Source organism: Corythoichthys intestinalis, chromosome 13 (assembly GCF_030265065.1).
Source record: "Corythoichthys intestinalis isolate RoL2023-P3 chromosome 13, ASM3026506v1, whole genome shotgun sequence".
Taxonomy (NCBI): Eukaryota; Metazoa; Chordata; class Actinopteri; order Syngnathiformes; family Syngnathidae; genus Corythoichthys; species Corythoichthys intestinalis.
The window spans coordinates 53612583-53637888 of NC_080407.1; the positions used below are offsets into that span (position 1 = coordinate 53612583).

Consider the following 25306-nt stretch of genomic DNA (forward strand, 5'->3'; position numbering starts at 1 on the left):
ACGACAAAATGCGTTGGTGGTTGTTAACGCGTTTTTGGGACGATGTTCTCACCCTGGATCACTGTCGCCCTCCGACTTCCAGCTGTTGCCTAGTTGGATGACGTCCTTGGCGGGCGTCTTGTCGGGTTTCAAGTTGTCGTCACTGGAGTTGTGGTTGTAGTTGCCGCACATGCCGCACAGCTGGAAAAACATCGGCACCTTTCATTATCTCTGACACACCCTGATTGTATTTTCGGTGTAGTACCACAAAGTGCCACAACACTCCCGTGTAGCACTGAGCTCAACAGGAAGAAATGCAGCGTAATGAATGCTATTGTTAGCATCTTTACATTTACCGTAATATAAAATTTATGCTAAATTCCATCAGTCCCCTTTTACATTTTGTTAGCATCAAGCTATTGCTATTTTGCTAAACGAGATAACCATTTAAAAATTTTGATGAAGTGGGAACAGATTAATTATTGAAAAATGAAATGAAATATTAGTTAACAGATTTTTTTTCCCACTACTGCGACAACGATTAATCGATTAACTCGAGTAATTTGATTAGAAAAAAGCTTCGAATCATGTTTTTCTGATTCAAGTATTCCTTTAATCAGTGGCATTAAAATGGTTCGTTTTGAAAGTGTTTGCATTTAGTTTGGCAACAGTGGCAACAGTGAATATGACATAAGTCATTTGAACATAGCTTAATTTACCTGCTCCCTCTTAAGACCAACATAAGCTAATATGTTTTTAACGCATTCGTAATTTACTTTTTTGTGGGAATGTGTTTGAACAATTTGTATTGTAAAAATAATAATAAAATAAAATAAACATTAGCATTTTACAGCATTTAAGCCAGCAGACTTTTGCTGTGCAAGTTAGCCAATTGTTCTTATTTGTACTTAGATTCTCATTTATGTATTTTTTCGTACGTTTGAGGCGAAGCTCAGGTATTTTGATTAATTTTTAAATGAAAGCGCAATTCTGCATAGTTTGAAGAAACACTTTTAACCAAAAGATATTAACCGGTAACACTTTATTTGACAGTGGCGTCATAAGACTTTCATACGATCAAATGAGCCACCATGAAGCTTTGAACCAATTAGCTGCAAAGCGTCATTGCTTCAAGAAGCTTCATTTGGCCATCAATGCTCCCTTGGGGGAGACAGTCAACCTCTGCTGCCACCTGCTGTCCATATCATGTTGTCGTCCAACATGCCTCCTAGCATGCATTGCCGCACTACAAATGTAAATAACATTAAAAATTCATGTTCTGTGCTAATTATTTCTTTAGTTACTGTTCCAGTTGTTTCATTAATTGCTAGTTATGTTATTTGGTAACACTTTATTTCACAGTGGCGTCATAAGACAATCATAATTATGACATGACACTGTCATAAGCATTAATGAATGCTTATAACAGATGTTATTAAATTAATTGATAGTTATGGTATTTGGTAACACCTTTATTGAAAGCTTCATCATCAGGCTCTCATAAGATCAAATGAAGCACCATGAAGCTTTGAACCAGTTAGCTGCAAAGCTTCATTGCTTCAAGAAGATTAATTTGGTCAGCACCGCTCCCTTGGTGGAGACAGTCAACCTCTGTGCCACCTGCTGTCTATACTGTTGTCGTCCAACATGCCTCCTAACATGCATTGCATCGTAACAGATGTAAATAACAGAATTCACATTTTGTTAATTAATTAATTAATTCTTCAGTTACTGTTCCAGTTGTTTCATTAATTGCTAGTTATGTTATCTGGTAACACTTTATTTCACAGTGACGCCCTATGACTGTCATTAGACAATCATAATTATGACATGACACTGTCATAAGCATTAATGAATGCTTATAACAGATGGTAATAAATGTCCTCCAGCAAATTATCTCACTTTTGAATGGATGTAAAAGATCCAACCTGGACATAAATGGAGTTAGTGCCATAATTTGCCGGACACACTATGACATCCGTCATAAGCATTCAGTAATGCCCATCATAGTGTCATGTCAACATAATGACAGTCTTATGACGTCACTGTCAAAGGAAGTGTTACCAATTACCCAAATAACTCAATAAACAAGCCGCACTGGACTATAAGCCGCAGGATTCAAAATGAGAGGGAAAAAATAGCGACTTTCCATCAAGATATTGCAACTATGCTGGTAAAACCTACAACTTTATTCTTCACTTGTTACCTTATCAAAATATTCTCCGGGTACGGTGATCTCCAGGTGATGAACGCCGTCAAATTTAACTTGCAGACCAAAGTCTGTGTCCAAGAGATTATACGCGCCGCTGGTGATCACCTTGGCTCCTTCCACACTCACCGGAGTCCTTACCCGGCGACCGTTCAACTGCGGGATGAAAAACTCGCGTAAAACTTGTCCGTGCGAGACTCGCCATTTCAGACTTGCCTTACCAGAACTCTGCGTCCCTTTTGCAGCTCAATCTGAGTGTCGTGTGGCAGGTAAACCCTAACCCAGCGGACGTAGGAGGCCTCCGGTTGGCCGCGCTCTTCGTTTTTGGCCACCACTCGGAACGACGTCACCATGGAGGCGTTGCAAACCTGGGAGTTAAAAAGACAACAGTCACGCCTTGCGTATTTTGACCGGAGAAAAATGGGAAGCGTACCTCAACGAGAGTGTAAGTGCACGTGCCCATGAAGGTGTGCATGACACTGTCAAAGGTGTAGTAGTGAGGGTCTCCGGCTACGTGGCATACACCTTTACCTGACCACGAAAAATTGGCAGTTAATTGTGATTAATAAAAATACCTATGTGTGATGGCTTACCTGTGGAGTGGCAGTCCAGGACTCCGTCCATCACTTTGCACTCCTGCGCTGGGCTACAGCTCCAAGGCTCGCAGGTCACATTGCGGTCCGCATGGCACTTGCAACGCTCCGAGCAGTCGGCTTCCGTCAACCAAGTGGCGCCCACCGGCCTGTACATTCCATCACGGTCGGTGCAGCCGCACTGGCTGAGCGGCACGCATTTGTCCCCGCTCCAAATTAGGCCGGGGTTGCAGACGCAGCCCTCCACGCACGGCTGTTCGCAGGCACCTCCCGGTCCGGCCGGGTCCTGACAACTAGGTTGGGCGCAGGCGGAACCGCACGGGGTGTAATGACTTCCAGCGGGACATTTGAGAGCTACGAAAAAAAGATGCGATGTTGTGACTGTTCCTCTAAAATCCCCCCCAAAAATGGACTTTATCTGCTGACTTTGCGGTTGAGATTTTCACTTGAGTTTAAAACCTGAATCAACCATGTTTCATCTTGACTTACGGCAGAAGGTGTTGTTCCTCCACGCAATGGCGACTCCCGCCGCGGCACACAGATCGGCGTAGCTCTGCACCGCCTGGCACAGGGCCACGGTCTGCCCATCGGTGGCGCACATATCGTACACGCAGTTGTCAAAATACGGCTCGGGTGGGACGACTGAGTGACATGGTCTGAAGATACCTGAGGCCACAGGGGGAAGGTTGACGAAGAAAATGCGACAAGGAGACAAAGAGTTATCGGGGTTATACCGTTGGGATCGGTGATCATCCCACAGCTGGTCGGCTTCTGGGCTTCCTCCTGTACCTTAGGGTCGCAGTCTTCCTGGCCACCATCGTTGGTGCAACTGGACAAAACATACTAGTAAATCCACCAAGGACTAGCTGAAAACGAAGAAATGAGTCCTGGAATGGCCGAGTTAAAGCCCAGATCTTAATCCCATTGAGATGCTGTGAGGTGACTTAAAACAAGCTGTACATGCTGGAAACCCCTCAAATATCTCACAGCTGAAAGTATTCTGCGTTGAGAAGTGGGGCAAACGTTCTTCAGACCAATGTCAAAGACTGGTAGATGGCTACAAAAAGCGTCTTACTGAACTTATTTCAGCCATGGGGGTAACACTAGCTATTAGGTGGTAGGGTGTCCCATTTCCCCATACATTTTTGCCCAATGCTTCATAAACACCCACAAAACTGTCATTATTTTTTACAAAAAAAACTTGAATTGCTCCAAAATCTACAGGAAGTGACCTAGGAATGCCTAGCACTTTGTCCAAACACTTACTCCGGCCTTGGGTCAGGAACCTGCCAGCTGTCTCCAAGTTCATTAGTTGTAAATGCAGGCGTCTTGTCCGGTTTCAAGTTGTCATCAAATGGATTTCCGTTGAAATTTCCTGTCATGCGATAGAACATTCTTAGTTAAGTTGGTTTATATTCTCAGAACACTTGCCGCTGGTATGTTCTTACCGCACATTCCGCAAAGCTGCCCATTGTAGGAAGCAGGCACGGTGATGTCGGCGTGATGGTTCCCGTCAAATCGAACCCTCAAGTGGAAAGATGTCTCCAGGACGACAAACTTGCCACTCAGGTAGATCTTGACACCGCCCATCCATGTCACAGGCGGGACAACTGCCGTCCCATTTACCTGCGAGCAGCCCCAAACAGAGTCTTTCAGTCATGTGTAAGATTGTCAGAGTAGACGTTATTGGCACCAATTGAGTTAACTGCGGCCCAACGTACGAAGACCCTTAAAGCAAAACGCACCTGGACGGTTCGCCCCTTGCCAAGGATGACCGTAACCCCATCGACTTGGACAACAACTGCTCTGACGTAGGAAACCTTCTTGTTGCTGCCCCTGCGCTCATTCTGGGTGTCCACGCTGAAGTAAGGCAAGCCGGATGAGGAACCGTTGCAGGGTTTGGTTAAGGTATATGAGCAGGCTCCCATGTAATGATGGGTGCGCTTGTCGAAGGTGGTGTAGTGGGGGTCGCCGGATACAGAACATATTCCGTTTCCTGTTGTGAAAAAATGAAAATGGCTGCAATATTTTCATGAATTCAATATGTGATATCACAAGTTGTTTTTTTTTAACCTGTCCTGTTCAGCTGCTTGACACGGAGAACGGAAGTCTAAGTGTCCGGTTGTTGTGAACAGTTTTAATGTTTCACATTGAGAATATGACTTACTCCTATTGTGACTATTCAACATATCTTGTTTATTATGACAAAGCAGCGAACAGGAAGGGGTTATGGGGGAACAGAAGAAAAGAAACACAAGAAAAGAAAGAAAAGAAAGAAAAGAAACACAAACAACAACAAGAAATACATTGAACGCCTAAACTAACTAGTAATATGTTGGTGCTATCGTCAGCTAGATGTATTTCCGGTTGACACCATGTGGGGGCCTGTTGACCCGGGAAAGAAGGGGAGGGGGGTGGGGAAGCCTATAAGCTAAGTGATTGGGAGGGGTAGAGTGTACACAAATCAGCTCTGTGATCTAGAACCCAATAATCGTGTGAATCCCTTGTGAGTGTAAGCCCGTTGGCAACAGACTCTACGCTGCCCCACCGCCAGTCCCGGCACCAGGACCCCCCACTCAAGTGTGCCCAATCACATCCAGCCGCATGAGAGCCCCGCCAAACACGCGACAGCCACGTAGACGAGCGGAGACACCGCGCAGGCGCCAACCGAGGGCCATGATCCCCACCCAGCCAGCCCAGAGAGGGAGGGTGGACGGGGGGAGCATGCAGCACATCCCTTCTCCCGCAGCCTAGCAAAGGAGCCATCGTCACCCCGGGGATCTAGGGTGGTCACCCGGGCCATCCGCTTGCCGATCAACCAGCCCTCAGGGATAGAAAGAGAGGATGCACCACAAACCCCATTCCCGCTCCCACCCCTGTCCACCCACCCGGCCCATGAGCCACAGCCGCAGCCCCCCAACCGGCACAGCACACCGCGGGACCCCCAGCAGTCCACCCACCAAGCCTGGGAAGAGCAGAGTTCCCCGCTGGAGCAGGCAACATCCAGCCGATACACCGGCATCCAGCCAGCGACCCACGGCGGAGCGCAAGGCAGATACCCAGGCAGAGAAGAAAGGGGAAGACAGAAGCAGGAGAACACCACGGAGCGACACGAGATCGAAGCACCGACCTACCCCCACTTCCGCGGCCAGCAGCCCAGCCAGAGGGGAGGCCACGCCCCGGGAGCCACGCCAAAAAGAAAAAGTGTGGGACCCACCTACCACCCTAATACTGTGGCTGCCAGGTTTATATTACAAGTTCTTTATTCATCACCTACCTAAAGGACGGCATTTGTACTCTCCATCGTGCAGCTGACAAATCTCTGTGCCAGCTTTGCAGCTACTGTTAGAACACTGGATCGTGCCCCCTCCTTGGCACATGCACCTCTGCTCACAGCCTTCCAAGTACCAGTCGTCGCCCACCTTCAACGCAAGAGGCATTTCAAGTACAGGTCCGAAGCGTAAATATTTGTAGTACATGTTAACAAAGACTTACAGGATGGTAAATCCCATCAGGGTCTATGCAGCCGCAGTCTTTGAGCGACACGCACTTGTCGTCGCTGAGTACGAAGCCGGCGTCACAAGCACAACCCTCCACGCAGACGTCGCCGCAGCCGGGAGCTCCCGCCGTGCCCAAGCACGTCTCCGGGCAGGAGCTCACGCACAAGGAGTACGAGCTGTTGGGAGGGCACTCCAGGGCTGCCCGATCAAATCGTAAATAAGTCTACGGCCACAACCTCCCAGTCAAAATAGTCAACTTACGACAGAAGTTGGGACTCCGCCACTGGTGCACTTTGACTCCGGCACTGTTGCAGGCCTCCGTGTAGGCCTGCAGTTGGTCACATAGTACTTGCTGCTGCCCGTTGAAGCGGCACATGTCGTAAACACAGCTCTGGAAGAACGGCGCGGGATTCACCACGCTGACGCACTCCCTGGATGACGCAGAGGAAGCAGAGATAAGACCCAAACCATAAAAACACAGGGTGTGTGATTTACTGCAGACCAAAGTCCAGCAAGGACTCCCAGGATAATAACAATGCTAATCTTTAGAGATACAGAATGTTAATGTTCTTCTTGTAATCTTTATGGGATAATGCGGATACACAGGGTTAATGTACCGGAAAGGTCCAGCGGTATCGTTGAGTTTTCCGCATTTGTCCGGTTTGACCACCTCGGCCTCAAGTTTGGGATCGCAGTCTGGCTCGGGCCCGGTGCCTGCGGAACACCTAAGAAACAAGTCATACAATGTTAGCATAAAAAGTACATGTTTTGCTAATGATGCTCAGTTTTTACCCAAAGGCGGGTACTCACGAGTCATCCTCGTCTTCTTCTGTCTGCCAGCTGTTGGCAAAGTCATTGACATTGGGAACGAGGACGCCATCTGGCTTGGTGAAGTCGTTGTCCGGGTTCCCATCCAGATCGCCGCACAGACCGCACATCTGATCGTGGTAGGAGCTGGTGGTAAAAAAAAATCATTTTAGAAAAGAGGACCTTGAAAAGTACATTCAGGTTTTTGACATACCTTGGTACAGAGATCTGGGCAAAATGGTTCCCGTCCCAACGCACTTTGAGGCCAAAGGATGTCTGCACTGTCACGTACTGGCCGGCACGGCTGACCATCACCGCAGGAGATGGGGAGTAAGGTAGCGCCACACGGAGTCCGTTCACCTGTGATCATGCAGGGAAGAACGTTAAACAAATGCGCTACGACAGTTGTTGATGATGTATATAACAGTGTATAGCTTTTGGTCCATTAACGAATTGTACTGACCAAGGTCCTCTTGCCCTTCATAAGCGTCAAAGTTATTCCGTCCACTGTGATGTAGAGTTTTCGCAGGTAGGACACTCCAGGTACACCTCGTTCCTCATTCTTTGCCTCCACTGAAAACCAAGGACCTGCAACATAGTACCAAAAAACAATTGGTGATTAACTTTCAGAGAGAAAAGATTGATGCACTGGCCCAAAACCAGGTGAAGCATTGCCAATCTCAGGTTAGTTGAAAATTGACAATCACCAGGGAGGCCCCTAATTGATGAATTTCCTGTTATTGGTAATCCTACCTGTGTTGTTCCTGCAGGTTCTGGCCAGCGTGTAGGTACAGGTGCCCATGAAACTGTAGAACCTTTTGTCAAAAGTGTTGTAGTGTGGATCCCCAGAGACGATGCAGTCCTGAGAACCTGAAAATTGGTGTTCAAGAAGCTCGTCTTGGTAAATAGCCAAAAGTCACGTCGAAGGTTCCTTACCTGATGGATAGCAGCCCAGTTCTCCCTCCAAGACTTTACACTCGTGCAGTGGGGGGCATTGGGATGCTTTACAGGTAACTGATGGTGCATCACACCTACACTTTTGATTACAGTTGTCAACATAGAACTCCTCTCCAGGCTGAGACAAACAAACATTGGATGTATCAGTGTGGATTTGAAATGTATTTTTACAGTCTACATGCTTGTCCATCTTCAAGTACCTGATAATACTGGCCATTGGTGTGTTTGCAGCCACACGAAGAGTTGGTGACACATTTGCCAGCACTCAGGATGAAGCCAGGGTCACACACACAGGACTCGGTGCAAGGTCCGCTACAGGATGATGGTCTACCCGAACATGTCTCCTGACAGGGGTCTGCACAGGGCTCGTAATGGCTGTTGGCAGGGCAGTCGAAAGCTAGGTGGGAAATAAAACAGCAAAATTATGACAACCCCATGTCAACAACAGAACCGTATACTCACGACAGAAGGTTTCGTTCCTCCAGGGTCCAATGTTGACGCCACGGTCCTGGCATTCGTTGACGTATGATTCGATGGCTTCACACAAAATGGAATGAGCTCCATCAAGCTCACAAAGGTCAAACACACAGTCCTTGAAATAATCCTAGACGCACAATCCAAATGTAACTAACTTTTCAGTTCTTGGGCGGAAAGTGCGAAGTACTTGTGACTTACGTTGGGGTTGACCTTGGCGTGACACGCAGCAAAAGGACCATTTTTCTCCATCAGGATACCACAATATCCAGAACTCTCATACAACTTCTGCTCCTCTGGCTCACATCCGGGGTGAGTGGTGTTGGGTTTATTGTTGCACCTTGTGCAAAGGGAAACATCAGACCAGGTTCAGCATTGCAGTTAGATGGAATAGTATCTTTTTTTTTCTTCCTATTTACTGTTTGACTGTTTGTACTACTCTAACACACCCAATATAAAATAAATAGTTTATGAAAACCAAGCAGAATATATTCAATATTATGAACAGTTGGAGTTGAGATGGTAAGAATTTGCAGTGCCAAGACAACGGCAAGATAAGGTCAGAGTAGATACAGAACACCTTCTGACCACGGAAGTCCAACGCGTGTCATGCAGCTGAGTGAGCAAGATTGACACTGACAAGCAGGTGATAGGCAAAACATCTACAAGCCCATGTCTGCACCAACAAATCCCACAACCAGCTCTTCTGGATGTCAGGGAAATTCAATTTTGAACTCCAAGACAAGTGTCAACTCGATAGCTCGATGAGAAATGAATCAGACTAACCGAAGATTGACTGCTTCAAAGACTTTATAAACATGATATATCAAGGGTACGAAATAATGTGATTCAGCCAGGAGCTGTGATCACCCAGAAGTACAAATAGGCAACATCGAGCAAGTCCGTATATATCATTGAAAGGGCGGTGCAGAAGCCCACCGTGAAACGAAACTCATCATATTATGGTATATGGTATTTTTCCATACAAAAACATCTTTGAGCTGAGACCTTGAGCACTGGTCCCGGCTGGTAGAGAGTGCTCATATCTGCTCAGGGGATCCACAGACACCCATTGTGGATGTTCAAAGGAATGTTTGGAGCACACAAACACAGCCATGTATTTTGCTATGATACAGTCTCACAAATGAATATAGCATCACACCAGTTATGTGTTTTATAAGCATGAATAAAATGTCTTTCACACTGGACATTCCAGAACAAATGGCCGGACATTTGTCTTGCCACAAGGAACATCTGATTTGGAGGAACCCGCCACTGAGAAGTGAACAGTCAGCACTCACGTGGCGCTGAGGATGGCAAAATCCTTAACTGTAGTCGCCCTGACAACAGTATCGCCCGAATTCTCCTGTCCAACCCACAACAGAGAATAATCCTAAACAATGCCCAAACACACCCTTCTTCCAGACCACAGCCCGCCTCACCAGAGATTTTCAAAGACTGAATTTATCTAATTGTTGCCTCCTTTCTCGGGACTCTTTTGTTGACTTGTGATATGGTGACCCTGGATCCAGTTTGCCTCCTCGCCTGAGTCTTTCTGTACTCTATGATTGCTGCTGACTCAAAGCATTTTCCAGCGTTTAAAATGGAGTCAGTACGAGGGGTTGAAACTAAGGTGAATGAGTAGGGTTTGGCCTTTTGGCCGGGTTGTTAGAATTGCACGAGCGCGGTTTCGGCAGCTTGGCTGGTGTGATTCCGGCAATCTGGTTAAAATATCAGATTCCTTCACAGCTCAACCAGTCCACTTCCTATACTTACTAATTAAGACATGCAAACAAAGAGTATCACTCACTCTGGATCAACATTCCAGCTGTTTCCAAATTCGTTAGCATTCTTGGTCAATGACCCATCTGGTTTACGGAAGTCATCTTTGGAATCTCCATTGTAATCTCCACACAGTCCACAAAGTATGTTCTTGTAGCTGCGGGCGACATGTTACAAGATGACAGGTTTCATATATTCTCAATGAACTATTCAAACTCCATTGAGTATTTAGGTTAAACTCACTCTTTAATCACTTTGACATCCATAAAGTGGTTTCCGTCATAGCGCACCGTCGCGCCAAAATCCAAGGACACGGTGTAGTGCTTCCCTGATTTGAACACAGAGACGCCTGCAAACGGATTCACTGGTAGATTCACTTTGATTCCGTTCACCTGGATGATGAAAGAAGGTGAGACCGATGAGTAAGTAGGCAGAGGATGGAGTTATAAAAAATTATACAAGGTTTCCGTTCATCCTTACATGCACAGCACCACCCTTGAAGATGGAGACACCACCACTTTCTACATACACATGCACCGCTTTCACATAGGAGATGCTGGGTCTGTTATAGCGGTTCTCGTTGTCAGCGTAAACCGTAAAATTAGGTAAAGATGATATATTGCAGACTCCAGTCATTTGGTAAGTGCAGTTCCCCATGAAGTTGTACTTGCGCTTGTCAAACGTCGTGTAGTGTGGATCCCCGGATGCTATGCAGGAGGATGTACCTTCATGGAAAGGAACAAGGTTGTTTTGTTGAACTTAGGTTGATTGTTTGGAGGCTCTACTTATCAAACATTTCCTTGACACTACCTTTAGGATAGCATCCGGCAACGCCGTTTACTTCGCGACATTCTTCAGTTGGATCACAGGTATTATCCACACATTCCAGGGTGTAGTTCCCAGCACAGCGACAGAGCTTAGAGCAGCCGTCTCCAAATATGATTTCTCCAGGCTATAGCAGGAGTAAACAACTTAGTGTGTATTGCCTTTCTTCTAAACCTAAGTATTGTGCTAGTCTGACCTCATAATAGTTATTATTGTGATCGAGGCAGCCACATTTTTCGATTGGTACACAGTGCTTTCCCTTGAAGACAAACCCTGGTTTGCAAAAGCAACCGGTGATGCAGGAGCCGCTACAATTGGTGGAGGGATCCATGCAGGTAGGGATACAAGCTGGGCCACATTCTATGTACTCTGCATTTGGAGGGCACCGACCTGTACAGGATAAAAGAACAGCAATGGTTTGGGTAGTCACAAATCATGATTAGGTTTGACGACAGGATGCGCTTTACTTGGAGTCGTTGAATTGGCCGTCACCCATTCTGGAGTGGTTGTTTCAGGTGTAGTCCATTCTGGAATTGTGGTGTTAGGTGTTGGTACCGCTGGAGTTGTTGGTTCTGGTGTACTAGGTCCTGCTATGTAAAGCATTCCATTTAGAACAGATAACTAGTACTTGAATCAGTTTTGGATAGGTTCCTTCAGTCACTGTGTAAACATTTGGTTATAAAAAATGGAATTTCTGACAGATGCTACCGTTACCCAGGAGTGGCAGTGAGCAATCTTTGAAAATAACTAAGATTTACTCGATCATAGTGTCAAGAGTATGAACTTACTTGTTGGATAACAGCCCAACTCTCCACCTTGGACTTCACACTCGTGCATTGGTGGGCACTCAGATCCCATACAAGTAACAAATGGGACATCACACCTACACTTCAGATTACAGTTGTCAACATAGAACTCTTCTCCTGGCTGATACACAGAAAAATTAGAAATATCAGTAAGGCTTTGAGGTTTATTCCACTGTTACCTCCCAATACCTCCCAACTACCTCATAATACTGTCCATTTGTGTGTTTGCAGCCACACGAAGAGTTGGTGACACATTTCCCAGCACTCAGAATGAAGCCAGAGTCACACACACAGGACTCGGTACACGGTCCGCTGCAAGATGAGGGTCTACCCGAACATGTCTCCTGACAGGGGTCTGCACAGGGCTCGTAATGGCTATTGGGAGGGCAGTCAAGAGCTAGGTAGAAAATGAGATGGCTCCTTGAGTCATTAAGATCTGGTCTTTTTCAAATAGAAGGCAAGAGCAAAGTCCCTGGTCAAGAATCTGAACGGTATACTAACGACAGAAAGTTTCGTTCCTCCAGCGTCCAATGTTGACTCCACGATCCTGGCACTGGTTGACGTAGGCTTCGATGGCTTCACACAGAATGGAGTGAGCCCCGTCAAGCTCGCAAAGGTCAAAGACGCAGTCCTTGAAGTAATCCTGGACACAACCAGTATATTGCAATCCAATCCTTGGGGAAAAAGCTTATTCCAGGTACTCGTGACTTACATTTGGGTTGACCTTAGCGTGACATACAGCAAAAGGACCATTTATGTCCAACAAGATGCCACAATATCCAGAGCTCTCATAGAGTTTCTGCTCCTCTGGTTCACATCCCGGATGAGTTGTGTTGGGTTTGTTGTTACACCTTGAGCAACAGGACGAATTTGGCAAAGCTCTGAATCTGAAATCATTCACTTGACTTTTAATACTTAGCAATTCATAGAGTACCACTCACTTTGGATCAACATTCCAGCTGTTTCCAAACTCATTGGCATTGTTGGTCAAAGACCCATCTGGCTTGCGGAAGTCGTCTTTGGAATTTCCATTGTAATCTCCACACAGTCCACAGAGTATATCCTTATAACTGCAGGTGACACAATACAAGATATCTCATTCCGGAACTTTTGAATGAACTCTTCAAACTTTAACAAAGTTTAAGGTTGTACTCACTCTTTAATCACTTTGACATCCATAAAATGGTTTCCGTCATAGCGCACTGTCACTCCAAATTCCAGAGACACGGTGTAGTGCTTCCCTGATTTGAACACAGAGACGCCTGGAAACGGATTCACTGGTAGATTCACTTTAATTCCATTCACCTGAATATGGAATACAGATGAGACTGATAAGTTAGCAGGGAGAGACGGAATGTATTTCAAAATGATCGGAGTAAGATTTCCAAGTATCCTTACATGCACATCACCACCCTTGAAGATGGAGACACCACCGCTTTCTACATACACATGCACCGCTTTCACATAAGAGATGCTGGGTCTGTTATAGCGGTTCTCGTTTTCAGCGTAAACCGTGAAATTAGGTAAAGCTGATATATTGCAGACTCCGGTCATTTGGTAAGTGCAGTTCCCCATGAAGTTGTACTTGCGCTTGTCAAACGTCGTGTAGTGTGGATCCCCGGATGCGATGCAGGAGGATGTACCTTCATGGAAAGGAACAAGTTTGTTTCAGGACACTTACATTACAGATGATTGTTTGGAGGCTCTACTTATTAAATATTTCCTTGAAGCTACCTTTAGGATAGCATCCAGCAACACCGTTCACCTCACGACATTCCTCAGTTGGATCACAGGTGTTATCCACACATTCCAGTGTGTAGTTCCCAGCACAGCGACACAGCTTAGAACAGCCGTCTCCGAATACAATCTCTCCAGGCTAAAACGAGTAGAAAACTGGGTTAGGGAGTACTGCCTTTCACCTAAACTTCAATGTCCATCTCCTCTCAGCTCTTACCTCATAGTAGTTATTGTTGTGATCCAGGCAACCACATTTCTCTATCGGTACACAGTGTTTTCCCTTGAAGACAAACCCTGGTTTGCAAAAGCAACCGGTGATGCAGGAGCCGCTACAATTGGTGGAGGGATCCATGCAGGTAGGGATACAAGCTGGGCCACATTCTATGTACTCTGCATTTGGAGGGCATCGACCTGTACAGGATAAAAGAACAATGGTTTGGGTAATCACATATCATAATTAGGTTTGACGACAAGATGCGCTATACTTGGTGTCGTTGAATTAGCCGTCACCCATTCTGGAGTGGTTGTTTCATGTGTAGTCCATTCTGGAATTGTGGTGTTAGGTGTTGGTACTGCTGGAGTTGTTGGTTCTGGTGTACCTGCTATGTAAAACATACAATTTAGAACAGACAACAAGTACTTGAATCAGTTTTGGATAGGTTCCTTAAGGCAGTGTGTGAACATCTGGTTAAAAAAAGTGGAATTTCCAACATATACTAACTTTACCAAGGAGTGCCATTGAGCAAAGCCAAGTAAACCAAGTGAAAACACAATCTTTGGCAAGGGCTAAGATTAGCTGAATTGTAGTGTAAAGAGTATGAACTTACTGGTTGGATAACAGCCCAACTCTCCCCCCTGAACTTGACACACATGCATTGGAGGGCACTGAGATGCCATGCATGTAACAAATGGTACATCACATCTACACTTCAGGTTACAGTTGTCAACATAGAACTCCTCTCCAGGCTGAGATGCACAAACAGTGGAAATATCAGTAAGGGTGTAAGGTCTATTCCATTGTTTTGTATCTCCCAAATACCTCATAATACTGTCCATTTGTGTGTTTGCAGCCACATGAAGAGTTTGTGACACATTTCCCAGCACTCAGGATGAACCCAGAGTCACACACACAGGACTCGGTACACGGTCCGCTGCAAGATGAGGGTCTACCAGAACATGTCTCCTGACAGGGGTCTGCACAGGGCTCGTAATGGCTATTGGGAGGGCAGTCAAGAGCTAGGTAGACAATGAGATGGCTCCTTAAGTCATTAAGATCTGAACTCTTTTAAATAGAAGGCAAGAGAAAAGAATCTGAAAGGTATACTCACGACAGAAGGTTTCGTTCCTCCAGGGTCCGATGTTGACTCCACGATCCTGGCACTCGTTGACATAGGCTTCAATGGCTTCACACAGAATAGAGTGAGCTCCATCAAGCTCACAAAGGTCAAAGACACAGTCCTTGAAGTAATTCTGGGTGCAAAACCATTATATTACAATCCAAATCTAACTAAAATTTCAGTTCTTGAGGGTATTGCTTAGCTCAGGTACTTGTGACTTACATTGGGGTTGACCTTGGCGTGACATGCAGCAAAAGGACCGTTTATGTCCAGGAGGATGCCACAATATCCAGAGCTCTCATAGAGCTTCTGCTCCTCTGGCTCGCATCCAGGATGAGTGGTGTTGGGTTTATTGTTACACCTTGAGCAATAGGATGGATTACACAAAGCTACAAATTTGAACCAATCCGATCACAAACGACCTCGAATACTTTATGATTATTATTAAAGGGAATAGAATCATTTCTCGTATTTACTGTTTCTATGACTAACACACCCAATATAAAATAAATAGCATTTACATCATAGTTTAAGAAAAATAAGCAGAATATTTTTGGTGTTATGAACCATTGGACTTAAAATTATTAGAATTTGACACACCAAGACAACGAGCAGAACAGATACAGGAAGCCTTCTGACCACAGAAGCCCGCGTGACAAGCAGGTGATAGGCAAGACATCTACAAGCCCTCGTCTGCACCACCAAGTCCCGCAATCAGCTCTTCTGGCCAGTCCAGAACAAATGGCGGGACATCTTGTCTTGCCACAAGGAACATCTGATAACGAGGAACCCGCGACTGAGAAGTTGACACCCACGTTCACTAGGGGTGCACGAGATCCATTTTTTGAAACGGATACCGATATCGATAACTTCCTACTCCTCAAAGCCGATACCGATAACCGATAATCAATATATAATTTTTTAAATGTATAACCAGAGTTTTTTAACACCTGGAGTTTAAAAAAAAATGGTGGTGGATTCAACATAGATTTGCCTTTGATCTGGTCAGATTTTTCATAAGGACATGAACAAAACAGTGCGTTTCACTTCTGCACTGCCCGACAGCCAGCTAAGAATGAATGCACTTCCATAAACCACAAGGCTTGGTCTTTTCTTGCTTTTATGGGAAGACACTCGTCTTAATATTGTGAAAGTACAACAGAAAAATAACAAACTGCACAATATACTTATATACACAACTATTATATGTATAGCATAGCACACTAGCTTCAGCTACTAAAGCATTGGCTGGCTTCTATAACATAACTTATGAAGTTCTGTACATATGACCCTTCACCACAGAAGTAAACATATTTTGCACATCCATATGTAATAGTAAACATAAACCACTTACATATATTTCCGAGGCGGAAACATAACAGAAAGCATTCACGACTGTCAATGCTACCGCTAGACACCACAATGTGTAAGTGATTGAACCAAACTACTGTAACAAAAAATAGGTGCATTGAATTATTCTGACCAGCAGGTGGGAGCAATGCCCCGCAAATGGTCAACTGATTTCCCATACTATTGTGTAAACTGCAAAGCCAGAACAGTACGTATTATCGGTCCTATTATAAATGTTATTGGATTTATCGGGATGACGTCATAATTCCTATTATCGGACCGATAATTATCGGACCAAAAACTATTGTGCACCAGTAGCTCTCACGTGGTGCTGAGGTGGCAAAATCCTCAACTCTTGTTGCTCTGACAACAGTAACACCCAAAACCCTCCTGCCCAATCCACACAGAGAATAATACTAAACAACGCCCAAACACACCCTTCTTCCGGACCACAGCCAGAGTCTTTAAAAGACTGAATATTTAACTAATTGTTGTCATTTTTCTCGGGAACCTTTTGTTGACTTGTGATATGGTTACCCTGGATCCAGTTTGCCTCCTCGCCTGGGTCTCTCTGTGCTGTATGATTGCTGTTGACTTGGAATAAATTGTCAACTTGTGTTTCAAAGCCTTTTTCCAGCAAGGGGTTAAAACTAAGATGAACGTGCGGAGTTTGATCATTTAGCTGGGCAGATCGTTGGAATTGCGCTAGCGCGGTTCAGGCGGATTCCGACAATTTGGCTAAAAGGTCAGATTCCTTCTTTATGAAATCTAAACAAGGAGTACCACTCACTCTGGATCAATATTCCAGCTGTTTCCAAATTCATTGGCATTGTTGGTAAGAGACCCATCTGGCTTGCGGAAGTCATCTTTGGAATTTCCATTGTAATCCCCGCACAGTCCACAAAGTATGTTCTTGTAGCTGCGGGCGACATGTTACAAGTTGACATTTTTCGGAAATTCTCAATGAACTATTCAGACTCCATTGAGTATTAGCTTTAGACTCACTCTTTAATGACTTTGACATCCATAAAGTGGTTTCCATCATAGCGCACTGTCACGCCAAAATTCAAGGAAACAGTGTAGTGCTTCCCTGATTTGAACACAGAGACACCTGGAAATGGGTTCACTGGCAGATTGACTTTGATACCATTCACCTAGATATGGAAAGAAGGTGAGACTGATAAGTCATCAGAAAATTAAGGGAGTTTTTTATATGGATTAGAGTAGTGACAATTAATTCTTCTTACATGAACAGCACCACCTTTGAAGATGAAGACACCACCATTTTCTACATACACTTGAACTGCTTTCACATAAGAGATGCTGGGTCTGTTATAGCGGTTCTCGTTTTCAGCGTAGACAGCAAAATTCGGTAAAGCTGATATATTGCAGGTTCCAGTCATTTGGTAAGTGCAGTTGCCCATGAAGTTGTACTTGCGCTTGTCAAACGTCGTGTAGTGTGGATCCCCGGATGCTATGCAGGAGGATGTACCTTCATGGAAAGGAACAAGGTTGTTTTGTTGAACTTGGGTTACAGATGATTGTTTGGAGGCTCTACTTATCAAACATTTCCTTGACGCTACCTTTAGGGTAGCATCCGGCGACACCGTTAACTTCGCGACATTCCTCAGTGGGATCGCAGGTGTTATCAACACATTCCAAAGTGTAGTTCCCTGCACAGCGACACAGCTTTGAGCAGCCGTCTCCAAATACAATCTCTCCAGGCTAAAACAAAGGTAATCAATTCAGTTTCGAGGTGCAGCTTTTCTCCAAACTTAAATGTCGAATTACTCCAACCTCATAATAGTTATTATTGTGATCGAGACAACCGCATTTTTCTATTGGTACACAGTGTCTTCCCTTGAAGACAAACCCTGGTTTGCAAAAGCAACCGGTGATGCAGGAACCGCTGCAATTGGTGGAGGGATCCATGCAGGTGGGGATACAAGCTGGGCCGCATTCTATGTATTCTGCATTTGGAGGGCACTCAACTGCACGGAAAAAGAACAAAAAACGGCTAGTAGCAAGTCAACTGTTAATCTATCAGGGTTTATAAAAAGTTCCACCATACTTGGGTTTGGTGTTGTCGGTTTTGGAGTTGTTGGTTTCGGTGTTGTCGTTCCTGCCAAGTCAAAGACATTCATAGTACCAGGTCAGAATGCCAAAGATTAGTTGTGTTCTTTGGTAAAAGGAAAGACCAAGAGTGAAGAATAAGACCTTACCTGTTGGGTAACAGCCTAACTCTCCCCCCTGGACTTGACACTCCTGCATTGGGGGGCATTGAGATCCAGTGCACGTAACAAATGGTACATCACACCGACACCTCAGATTACAGTTGTCAACATAGAACTCCTCTCCAGGCTGAGATGCACAAACAGTGGAAATATCAGTAAGGCTTTGAGGTCTATTCCACTGCTTTGAAGACCTCACAAATACCTCGTAATACTGTCCATTCGTGTGTTTGCAGCCACAGGACGAGTTGGTGACGCATTTGCCAGCACTCAGGATGAAGCCAGGGTCACACACACAAGACTCGGTACAAGGTCCGCTGCAGGATGATGGTCTACCCGAACATGTCTCTTGACAGGGGTCTGCACAGGGCTCGTAATGGCTATTGGGAGGGCAGTCGAGTGCTAGGCGGAAATTGAGATGGCTGAAGTTAGGTCAGGTCTAGCAAAGTCAGTAGGATCTGGATGCTTGCAGAGAGAAGGCTAGAGTCAAGAACTTTATACTCACGACAGAAGGTTTCATTCCTCCAAGTTCCAATGTTGACCCCACGATCCTGGCACTCGTTGACGTAGGCTTCGATTGCTTCACACAAAATGGAGTGAACGCCATCAAGCTCGCACAGGTCAAAGACACAGTCCTTGAAGTAACCCTGAACACACAACCAGTACAATTCAAAACTAACTAAAATGTCACTTCTTGGTGAAAGAATGCTTGCTCCAAGTACTTGTGACTTACATTGGGGTTGACCTTGGCATGACACGCAGCAAAAGGACTGTTTTTGTCCAACAGGATGCCACAATATCCAGAGCTCTCATAGAGTTTCTGCTCCTCTGGATCACATCCAGGATGAGTGGTGTTTGGTTTATTGTTACACCTTGAGCAATAGGATGAATTAGCCAAAGCTCTGAATCTGAAACCATTTAGTTGACTTCTAATACTTAGCATTTCAAAGACTGCCACTCACTCTGGATCAACATTCCAGCTGTTTCCAAACTCATTGGCACTGTTGGTCAATGACCCATCTGGCTTGCGAAAATCATCTTTGGAATTTCCATTGTAATCTCCACACAGTCCACACAGTATATCCTTATAACTGCAGGTGACACAATACAAGATACCTCATTCCTGACTCCATTGACAAGCAAGTTTAAGGTTGTACTCACTCTTTAATCACTTTGATGTCCATAAAGTGGTTTCCGTCATAGCGCACCGTCACGCCAAAATCCAAGGACACGGTGTAGTGCTTCCCTGATTTGAACACAGAGACGCCTGCAAACGGAGTCACTGGTAGATTCACTTTGATTCCATTTACCTGGATGAGGAAAGTAGGTGAAACCGATGAGTGAGCAGGCAGAGGATGGAGTTAGAAAAATGTATACAAGGTTTCCATTAATCCTTACATGCACAGCACCGCCCTTGAAGATGGAGACACCTCCAGCTTCTACATACACATGCACTGCTCTCACATAGGAGATGCTGGGTCTGTTATAGCGGTTCTCGTTGTCAGCATAAACCGTGAAATTTGGTAAAGCTGATATATTGCAGACTCCAGTCATTTGGTAGGTGCAGTTGCCCATGAAGTTGTACTTGCGCTTGTCAAACGTCGTGTAGTGTGGATCCCCTGACGCTATGCAGGAGGATGTACCTTCATGGAAAGGAACAAGGTTGTTTTGTTGAACTTAGGTTACAGATGATTGTTTGGAGGCTCTACTTATCAAACATATCCTTGACGCTACCTTTAGGGTAGCATCCGGCAACACCGTTCACCTCGCGACATTCCTCAGTAGGATCACAGGTGTTATCCACGCACTCCAAAGAGTAGTTCCCTGCACAGCGACACAGCTTTGAGCAGCCGTCTCCAAATATAATCTCTCCAGGCTAAAATGAGTAGAAAACTTGGTTAGGGAGTACTGCCTTTCACCTAAACTTCAATGTCCATCTCCTCTCACCTCGTAATAGTTATTATTGTGATCGAGACAACCACATTTTTCTATTGGTACACAGTGTTTTCCCTTGAAGACAAACCCTGGTTTGCAAAAGCAACCAGTGATGCAGGAGCCGCTACAATTGGTGGAAGGATCCATGCAGGTGGGAATACAAGCTGGGCCGCATTCGATGTATTCTGCATTTGGAGGGCACTCAACTGCATGGAAAAGAACAAAAATAGGCTTGTACCGAGTAAACTGTTATTCTATCAGGATCTATAAAACGTTCCACCATACTTGGCTTTGGTGTCGTCGGTTTTGGAGTTGTTGGTTTTGGTGTTGTCGTTCCTGCCAAGTCAAAGACATTCATAGCACCAGGTCAGAATGCCAAGGATTAGTTGTGTTCTTTCGTAAAAGGAAAGACAAGGAGTGAAGAATGAAGCCTTACCTGTTGGATAACACCCCAACACTCCCCCCTGGACTTGACACACGTGCATTGGTGGGCACTGAGATCCGGTACACGTCACAAATGGTACATCACACCTACACCTCAGATTACAGTTGTCAACATAGAACTCCTCTCCAGGCTGAGATGCACAAACAAGGGAATTATCAGAAATGTTTGTCGGGCTATTCAACAACCCAAATGTACAGATGCTTGTACATCTTCAAGTACCTGATAATACTGTCCATTCGTGTGTTTGCAGCCACATGAAGAGTTTGTGACGCATTTGCCAGCACTTAGGAGGAAGCCAGAGTCACATACACAGGACTCGGTACAAGGTCCGCTGCAGGATGAGGGTCTACCCGAACATGTCTCTTGACATGGGTCTGCACAGGGCTCGTAATGGCTATTGGGAGGGCAGTCAAGAGCTAGGTACAAAATGAGAGTCATTGAGATCTGGACTGTTTCAAATTGAAGGCAAGAGCAAAGTCCCATGTCAAGAATCTGAAAGGTATACTCACGACAGAAAGTTTCGTTCCTCCAGGGTCCAATGTTGACTCCACGATCCTGGCACTGGTTGACGTAGGCTTCGATGGCTTCACACAGAATGGAGTGAGCCCCGTCAAGTTCGCAAAGGTCAAAGACACAGTCCTTGAAGTAATCCTGGACACAACCAGTATATTGCAATCCAATCCAATGGCGAAAAGTTTGTTCCAGGTACTCGTGACTTACATTTGGATTGACCTTAGCGTGACATGCAGCAAAAGGACCATTTATGTCCAACAAGATGCCACAATATCCAGAGCTCTCATAGAGCTTCTGCTCCTCTGGATCACATCCGGGATGAGTGGTGTTGGGTTTATGGTTACACCTTGAGCGATAGGATGAATTAGCCAAAGCTCTGAATCTGAATTCCTTCAGTTGACTTCAAATACTTAGCAATTCAAAGAGTACCACTCACTCTGGATCAACATTCCAGCTGTTTCCAAACTCATTTGCATTGTTGGTCAATGACCCATCTGGCTTGCGGAAGTCATCTTTGGAATTTCCATTGTAATCTCCACACAGTCCACACAGTATACCCTTATAACTGCAGGTGACACGATACAAGATACCTCATTCCTGAACTTTTCAATGAATTCTTCAAACTCAACTGAAAACCAAGGTTAAGGTTGCACTCACTCTTTAATCACTTTGATGTCCATAAAGTGGTTTCCGTCATAGCGCACCGTAACGCCAAAATCCAAGGACACGGTGTAGTGCTTCCCTGATTTGAACACAGAGACACCTGCGAACGGAGTCACTGGTAGATTCACTTTGATTCCATTCACCTGGATGAGGAAAGAAAGTGAAACCGATGAGTGAGCAGGCAGAAAAATAAGTTGGAAAAACTGAACCGAGTCTTGACAAGGTTTTCATTCATCCTTACATGCACAGCACCACCCTTGAAGATGGACACACCATTGCTTTCTACATAAACATGCACTGCTTTCACATAGGAGATGCTGGGTCTGTTATAGCGGTTCTCGTTGTCAGCATAAACCGTGAAATTTGGTAAAGCTGATATATTACAGACTCCAGTCATTTGGTAGGTGCAGTTGCCCATGAAGTTGTACTTGCGCTTGTCAAATGTCGTGTAATGTGGATCCCCTGATGCTATGCAGGAGGATGTACCTTCATGGAAAGGAACAAGTTTGTTTGAGGACACTTACATCACAGATGATTGTTTGGAGAGGGCTCTACTTATCAAATATTTCCCTGAAGCTACCTTTAGGGTAGCATCCAGCAACACCGTTAACTTCACGACATTCCTCAGTGGGATCGCAGGTGTTATCCACGCACTCTAAAGTGTAGTTCCCTGCACAGCGACACAGCTTTGAACAGCCGTCTCCAAATATAATCTCTCCAGGCTAAAACGAGTAGAAAACTGGGTTAGGGATTATTGTGTTTCACCTAAATTTAAATGTCCATCTCCCCTCACCTCATAATAGTTATTATTGTGATCGAGACAACCGCATTTTTCTATTGGTACACAGTGTCTTCCCTTGAAGACAAACCCTGGTTTGCAAAAGCAACCGGTGATGCAGGAGCCACTACAATTGGTGGAGGGGTCCATGCATGTGGGGATGCAAGCTGGGCCGCATTCGATGTATTCCGCATTTGGAGGGCACTCAACTGAAATGGAAAAGGAACATAAATGGGCTAGTAGCGAGTAAACTGTTATTCTATCAGGATTTATAAAAAGTTCCACCATACTTGGGTTTGGTGTCGTCGGTTTTGGAGTTGTTGTTCCTGCTCAGTTAGACACATTCATAGTATCAGGTCAGAATGCCAAAGATTAGTTGTGTTCTTTGGTAAAAGGACAGACAAAGAGAAGAATGCGACCTTACCTGTTGGGTAACAACCCAACTCTCCCCCTTGGACTTGACACTCCTGCATTGGGGGGCATTGAGATCCCGTGCACGTAACAAATGGTACATCACACCTACACCTCAGATTACAGTTGTCAACATAGAACTCCTCTCCAGGCTGAGACACACAAACAGTGGAAATATCAGTAAGGCTTTCAGGGCTATTCCACTGTTTTGAAGACCTCCCAAATACCTCATAATACTGTCCATTAGTGTGTTTGCAGCCACAGGAAGAGTTGGTGACACATTTGCCAGCACTCAGGATGAAGCCAGGGTCACACACACAGGACTCGGTACACGGTCCGTTACAAGATGAGGGTCTCCCTGAACATGTCTCTTGACAGGGGTCTGCACAGGGCTCGTAATGGCTATTGGGAGGGCAGTCAAGTGCTAGGTGGAAATTGAGATGGCCGAAGTTAGGTCAGATCTAGTAAACTAAGTAGGATATGGATGCTTGCAGAGAAAAGGCTATAGCCCAGGGGTCTCCAAACCGGTCCTCGAGGCCCGCTGTGGGTCCTGGGTTTTGTTCATACCGATCAAGAACAGACCTCTTAACCAATGTGGTTTCTACTAAAACAAGCAGCACCTGACTGCAATCAACTGATTACACTTATACAGAAATTCTGCACCCACTGCAGCCCTATCTGGAATCGTTTAGAGACCACTGCTATAGCCGATTTCCAATTCTAGAACTTTATACTCACGACAGAAGGTTTCATTCCTCCAAGTTCCGATGTTGACCCCACGATCCTGACACTCGTTGACGTAGGCTTCGATTGCTTCACACAAAATGGAGTGAACTCCATCAAGCTCGCACAGGTCAAAGACACAGTCCTTGAAGTAGCCCTGAACACACAACCAGTACAACTTAAAACTAACTAAAATGTCACTTCTTGGTGAAAGAATGCTCGCTCCAAATACTTGTGACTTACATTGGGGTTGACCTTGGCATGACACGCAGCAAAAGGACTGTTTTTGTCCAACAGGATACCACAATATCCAGAGCTCTCATAGAGTTTCTGCTCCTCTGGATCACATCCAGGATGAGTGGTGTTGGGTTTATTGTTACACCTTGAGCAACAGGATTCATTTGACAAAGCTCTGAATCTGAAATCATTCACTTGACTTCTAATACTTAGCAATTCAAAGAGTACCACTCACTCTGGATCAACGTTCCAGCTGTTTCCAAACTCATTGGCACTATTGGTCAATGAACCATCCGGCATTTGGAAGTCATCTTTGGAATTACCATTGTAATCTCCACACAGTCCACACAAGATACCCTTATAACTGCAGGCGACACAATACAAGACACCTTTTCAATGAACTCTTCCGACTCAACTGACAACCAAGTTAAGGTTGAACTCACTCTTTAATCACTTTGATGTCCATAAAGTGGTTTCCATCATAACGCACTGTCACTCCAAAATCCAAGGACACAGTGTAGTGCTTCCCTGATTTGAACACAGAGACGCCTGGAAACGGATTTACCGGTAGATTCACTTTGATATCATTCACCTGGATTTGGAAAAATCGAACGTGAGAAAGCAGGGAATTATGTTATCGACGAGGTTTCCTTTAATCCTTCTTACATGCACAGCACCGCCCTTGAAGATTGAGACACCTCCAGCTTCTACATACACATGCACCGCTCTCACATAGGAGATACTGGGTCTGTTATAGCGGTTTTCATTGTCAGCGTAAACCGCAAAGTTGGTTAAAGCCGATTCATTGCAGACTCCAGTCATTTGGTAAGTGCAGTTGCCCATGAAGTTGTACTTGCGCTTGTCAAAAGTCGTGTAGTGTGGATCTCCAGATGCTATACAGGAGGATGTACCTTCATGGAAAGGAACAAGGTTGTTTTTTGACAATCTGATTGATGTTTTCAAAGACCATCTGATTAAATAAACTAAGGAGCATGTAGGAACCACAAAAATATT

General features: G+C 45.1%; 1 protein-coding gene across 8 annotated transcripts in view; it reads right to left on the bottom strand.

Moving 5' to 3' along the window:
- The window catches only part of zanl (zonadhesin, like), a 48240-nt gene that overhangs the window by 10119 nt on the left and 12815 nt on the right, over positions 1-25306 (bottom strand). For 6 of the 8 annotated variants that reach the window (XM_057855341.1, XM_057855340.1, XM_057855343.1 and 3 more), the window contains exons 13-87: positions 24959-25203; positions 24736-24884; positions 24528-24656; positions 24299-24437; positions 24071-24212; positions 23560-23756; positions 23346-23484; positions 23212-23247; positions 22937-23130; positions 22724-22865; positions 22385-22629; positions 22138-22286; positions 21917-22045; positions 21688-21826; positions 21477-21618; positions 21187-21383; positions 20959-21097; positions 20808-20858; positions 20535-20728; positions 20322-20463; positions 19986-20230; positions 19749-19897; positions 19550-19678; positions 19321-19459; positions 19093-19234; positions 18793-18989; positions 18579-18717; positions 18428-18478; positions 18154-18347; positions 17940-18081; positions 17604-17848; positions 17362-17510; positions 17147-17275; positions 15229-15367; positions 14998-15139; positions 14709-14905; positions 14497-14635; positions 14155-14271; positions 13887-14080; positions 13667-13808; positions 13331-13575; positions 13089-13237; positions 12874-13002; positions 12645-12783; positions 12434-12575; positions 12133-12329; positions 11915-12053; positions 11594-11716; positions 11323-11516; positions 11112-11253; positions 10782-11026; positions 10545-10693; positions 10330-10458; positions 8721-8859; positions 8508-8649; positions 8246-8442; positions 8025-8163; positions 7842-7958; positions 7552-7676; positions 7303-7448; positions 7092-7235; positions 6899-7006; positions 6543-6712; positions 6277-6479; positions 6059-6203; positions 4527-4777; positions 4230-4407; positions 4048-4156; positions 3516-3610; positions 3271-3447; positions 2782-3135; positions 2622-2719; positions 2410-2556; positions 2186-2344; positions 53-180 (exon numbers count right to left, since the gene is read on the bottom strand). In XM_057855341.1, the coding sequence (XP_057711324.1) occupies positions 53-180; positions 2186-2344; positions 2410-2556; positions 2622-2719; positions 2782-3135; positions 3271-3447; positions 3516-3610; positions 4048-4156; positions 4230-4407; positions 4527-4777; positions 6059-6203; positions 6277-6479; positions 6543-6712; positions 6899-7006; positions 7092-7235; positions 7303-7448; positions 7552-7676; positions 7842-7958; positions 8025-8163; positions 8246-8442; positions 8508-8649; positions 8721-8859; positions 10330-10458; positions 10545-10693; positions 10782-11026; positions 11112-11253; positions 11323-11516; positions 11594-11716; positions 11915-12053; positions 12133-12329; positions 12434-12575; positions 12645-12783; positions 12874-13002; positions 13089-13237; positions 13331-13575; positions 13667-13808; positions 13887-14080; positions 14155-14271; positions 14497-14635; positions 14709-14905; positions 14998-15139; positions 15229-15367; positions 17147-17275; positions 17362-17510; positions 17604-17848; positions 17940-18081; positions 18154-18347; positions 18428-18478; positions 18579-18717; positions 18793-18989; positions 19093-19234; positions 19321-19459; positions 19550-19678; positions 19749-19897; positions 19986-20230; positions 20322-20463; positions 20535-20728; positions 20808-20858; positions 20959-21097; positions 21187-21383; positions 21477-21618; positions 21688-21826; positions 21917-22045; positions 22138-22286; positions 22385-22629; positions 22724-22865; positions 22937-23130; positions 23212-23247; positions 23346-23484; positions 23560-23756; positions 24071-24212; positions 24299-24437; positions 24528-24656; positions 24736-24884; positions 24959-25203 (11752 nt within the window). The remainder of the gene's footprint in view (positions 1-52; positions 181-2185; positions 2345-2409; positions 2557-2621; positions 2720-2781; positions 3136-3270; positions 3448-3515; positions 3611-4047; positions 4157-4229; positions 4408-4526; positions 4778-6058; positions 6204-6276; positions 6480-6542; positions 6713-6898; positions 7007-7091; positions 7236-7302; positions 7449-7551; positions 7677-7841; positions 7959-8024; positions 8164-8245; positions 8443-8507; positions 8650-8720; positions 8860-10329; positions 10459-10544; positions 10694-10781; positions 11027-11111; positions 11254-11322; positions 11517-11593; positions 11717-11914; positions 12054-12132; positions 12330-12433; positions 12576-12644; positions 12784-12873; positions 13003-13088; positions 13238-13330; positions 13576-13666; positions 13809-13886; positions 14081-14154; positions 14272-14496; positions 14636-14708; positions 14906-14997; positions 15140-15228; positions 15368-17146; positions 17276-17361; positions 17511-17603; positions 17849-17939; positions 18082-18153; positions 18348-18427; positions 18479-18578; positions 18718-18792; positions 18990-19092; positions 19235-19320; positions 19460-19549; positions 19679-19748; positions 19898-19985; positions 20231-20321; positions 20464-20534; positions 20729-20807; positions 20859-20958; positions 21098-21186; positions 21384-21476; positions 21619-21687; positions 21827-21916; positions 22046-22137; positions 22287-22384; positions 22630-22723; positions 22866-22936; positions 23131-23211; positions 23248-23345; positions 23485-23559; positions 23757-24070; positions 24213-24298; positions 24438-24527; positions 24657-24735; positions 24885-24958; positions 25204-25306) is intronic. The other 2 variants (XM_057855337.1, XM_057855338.1) reach the window with 2 other exon arrangements.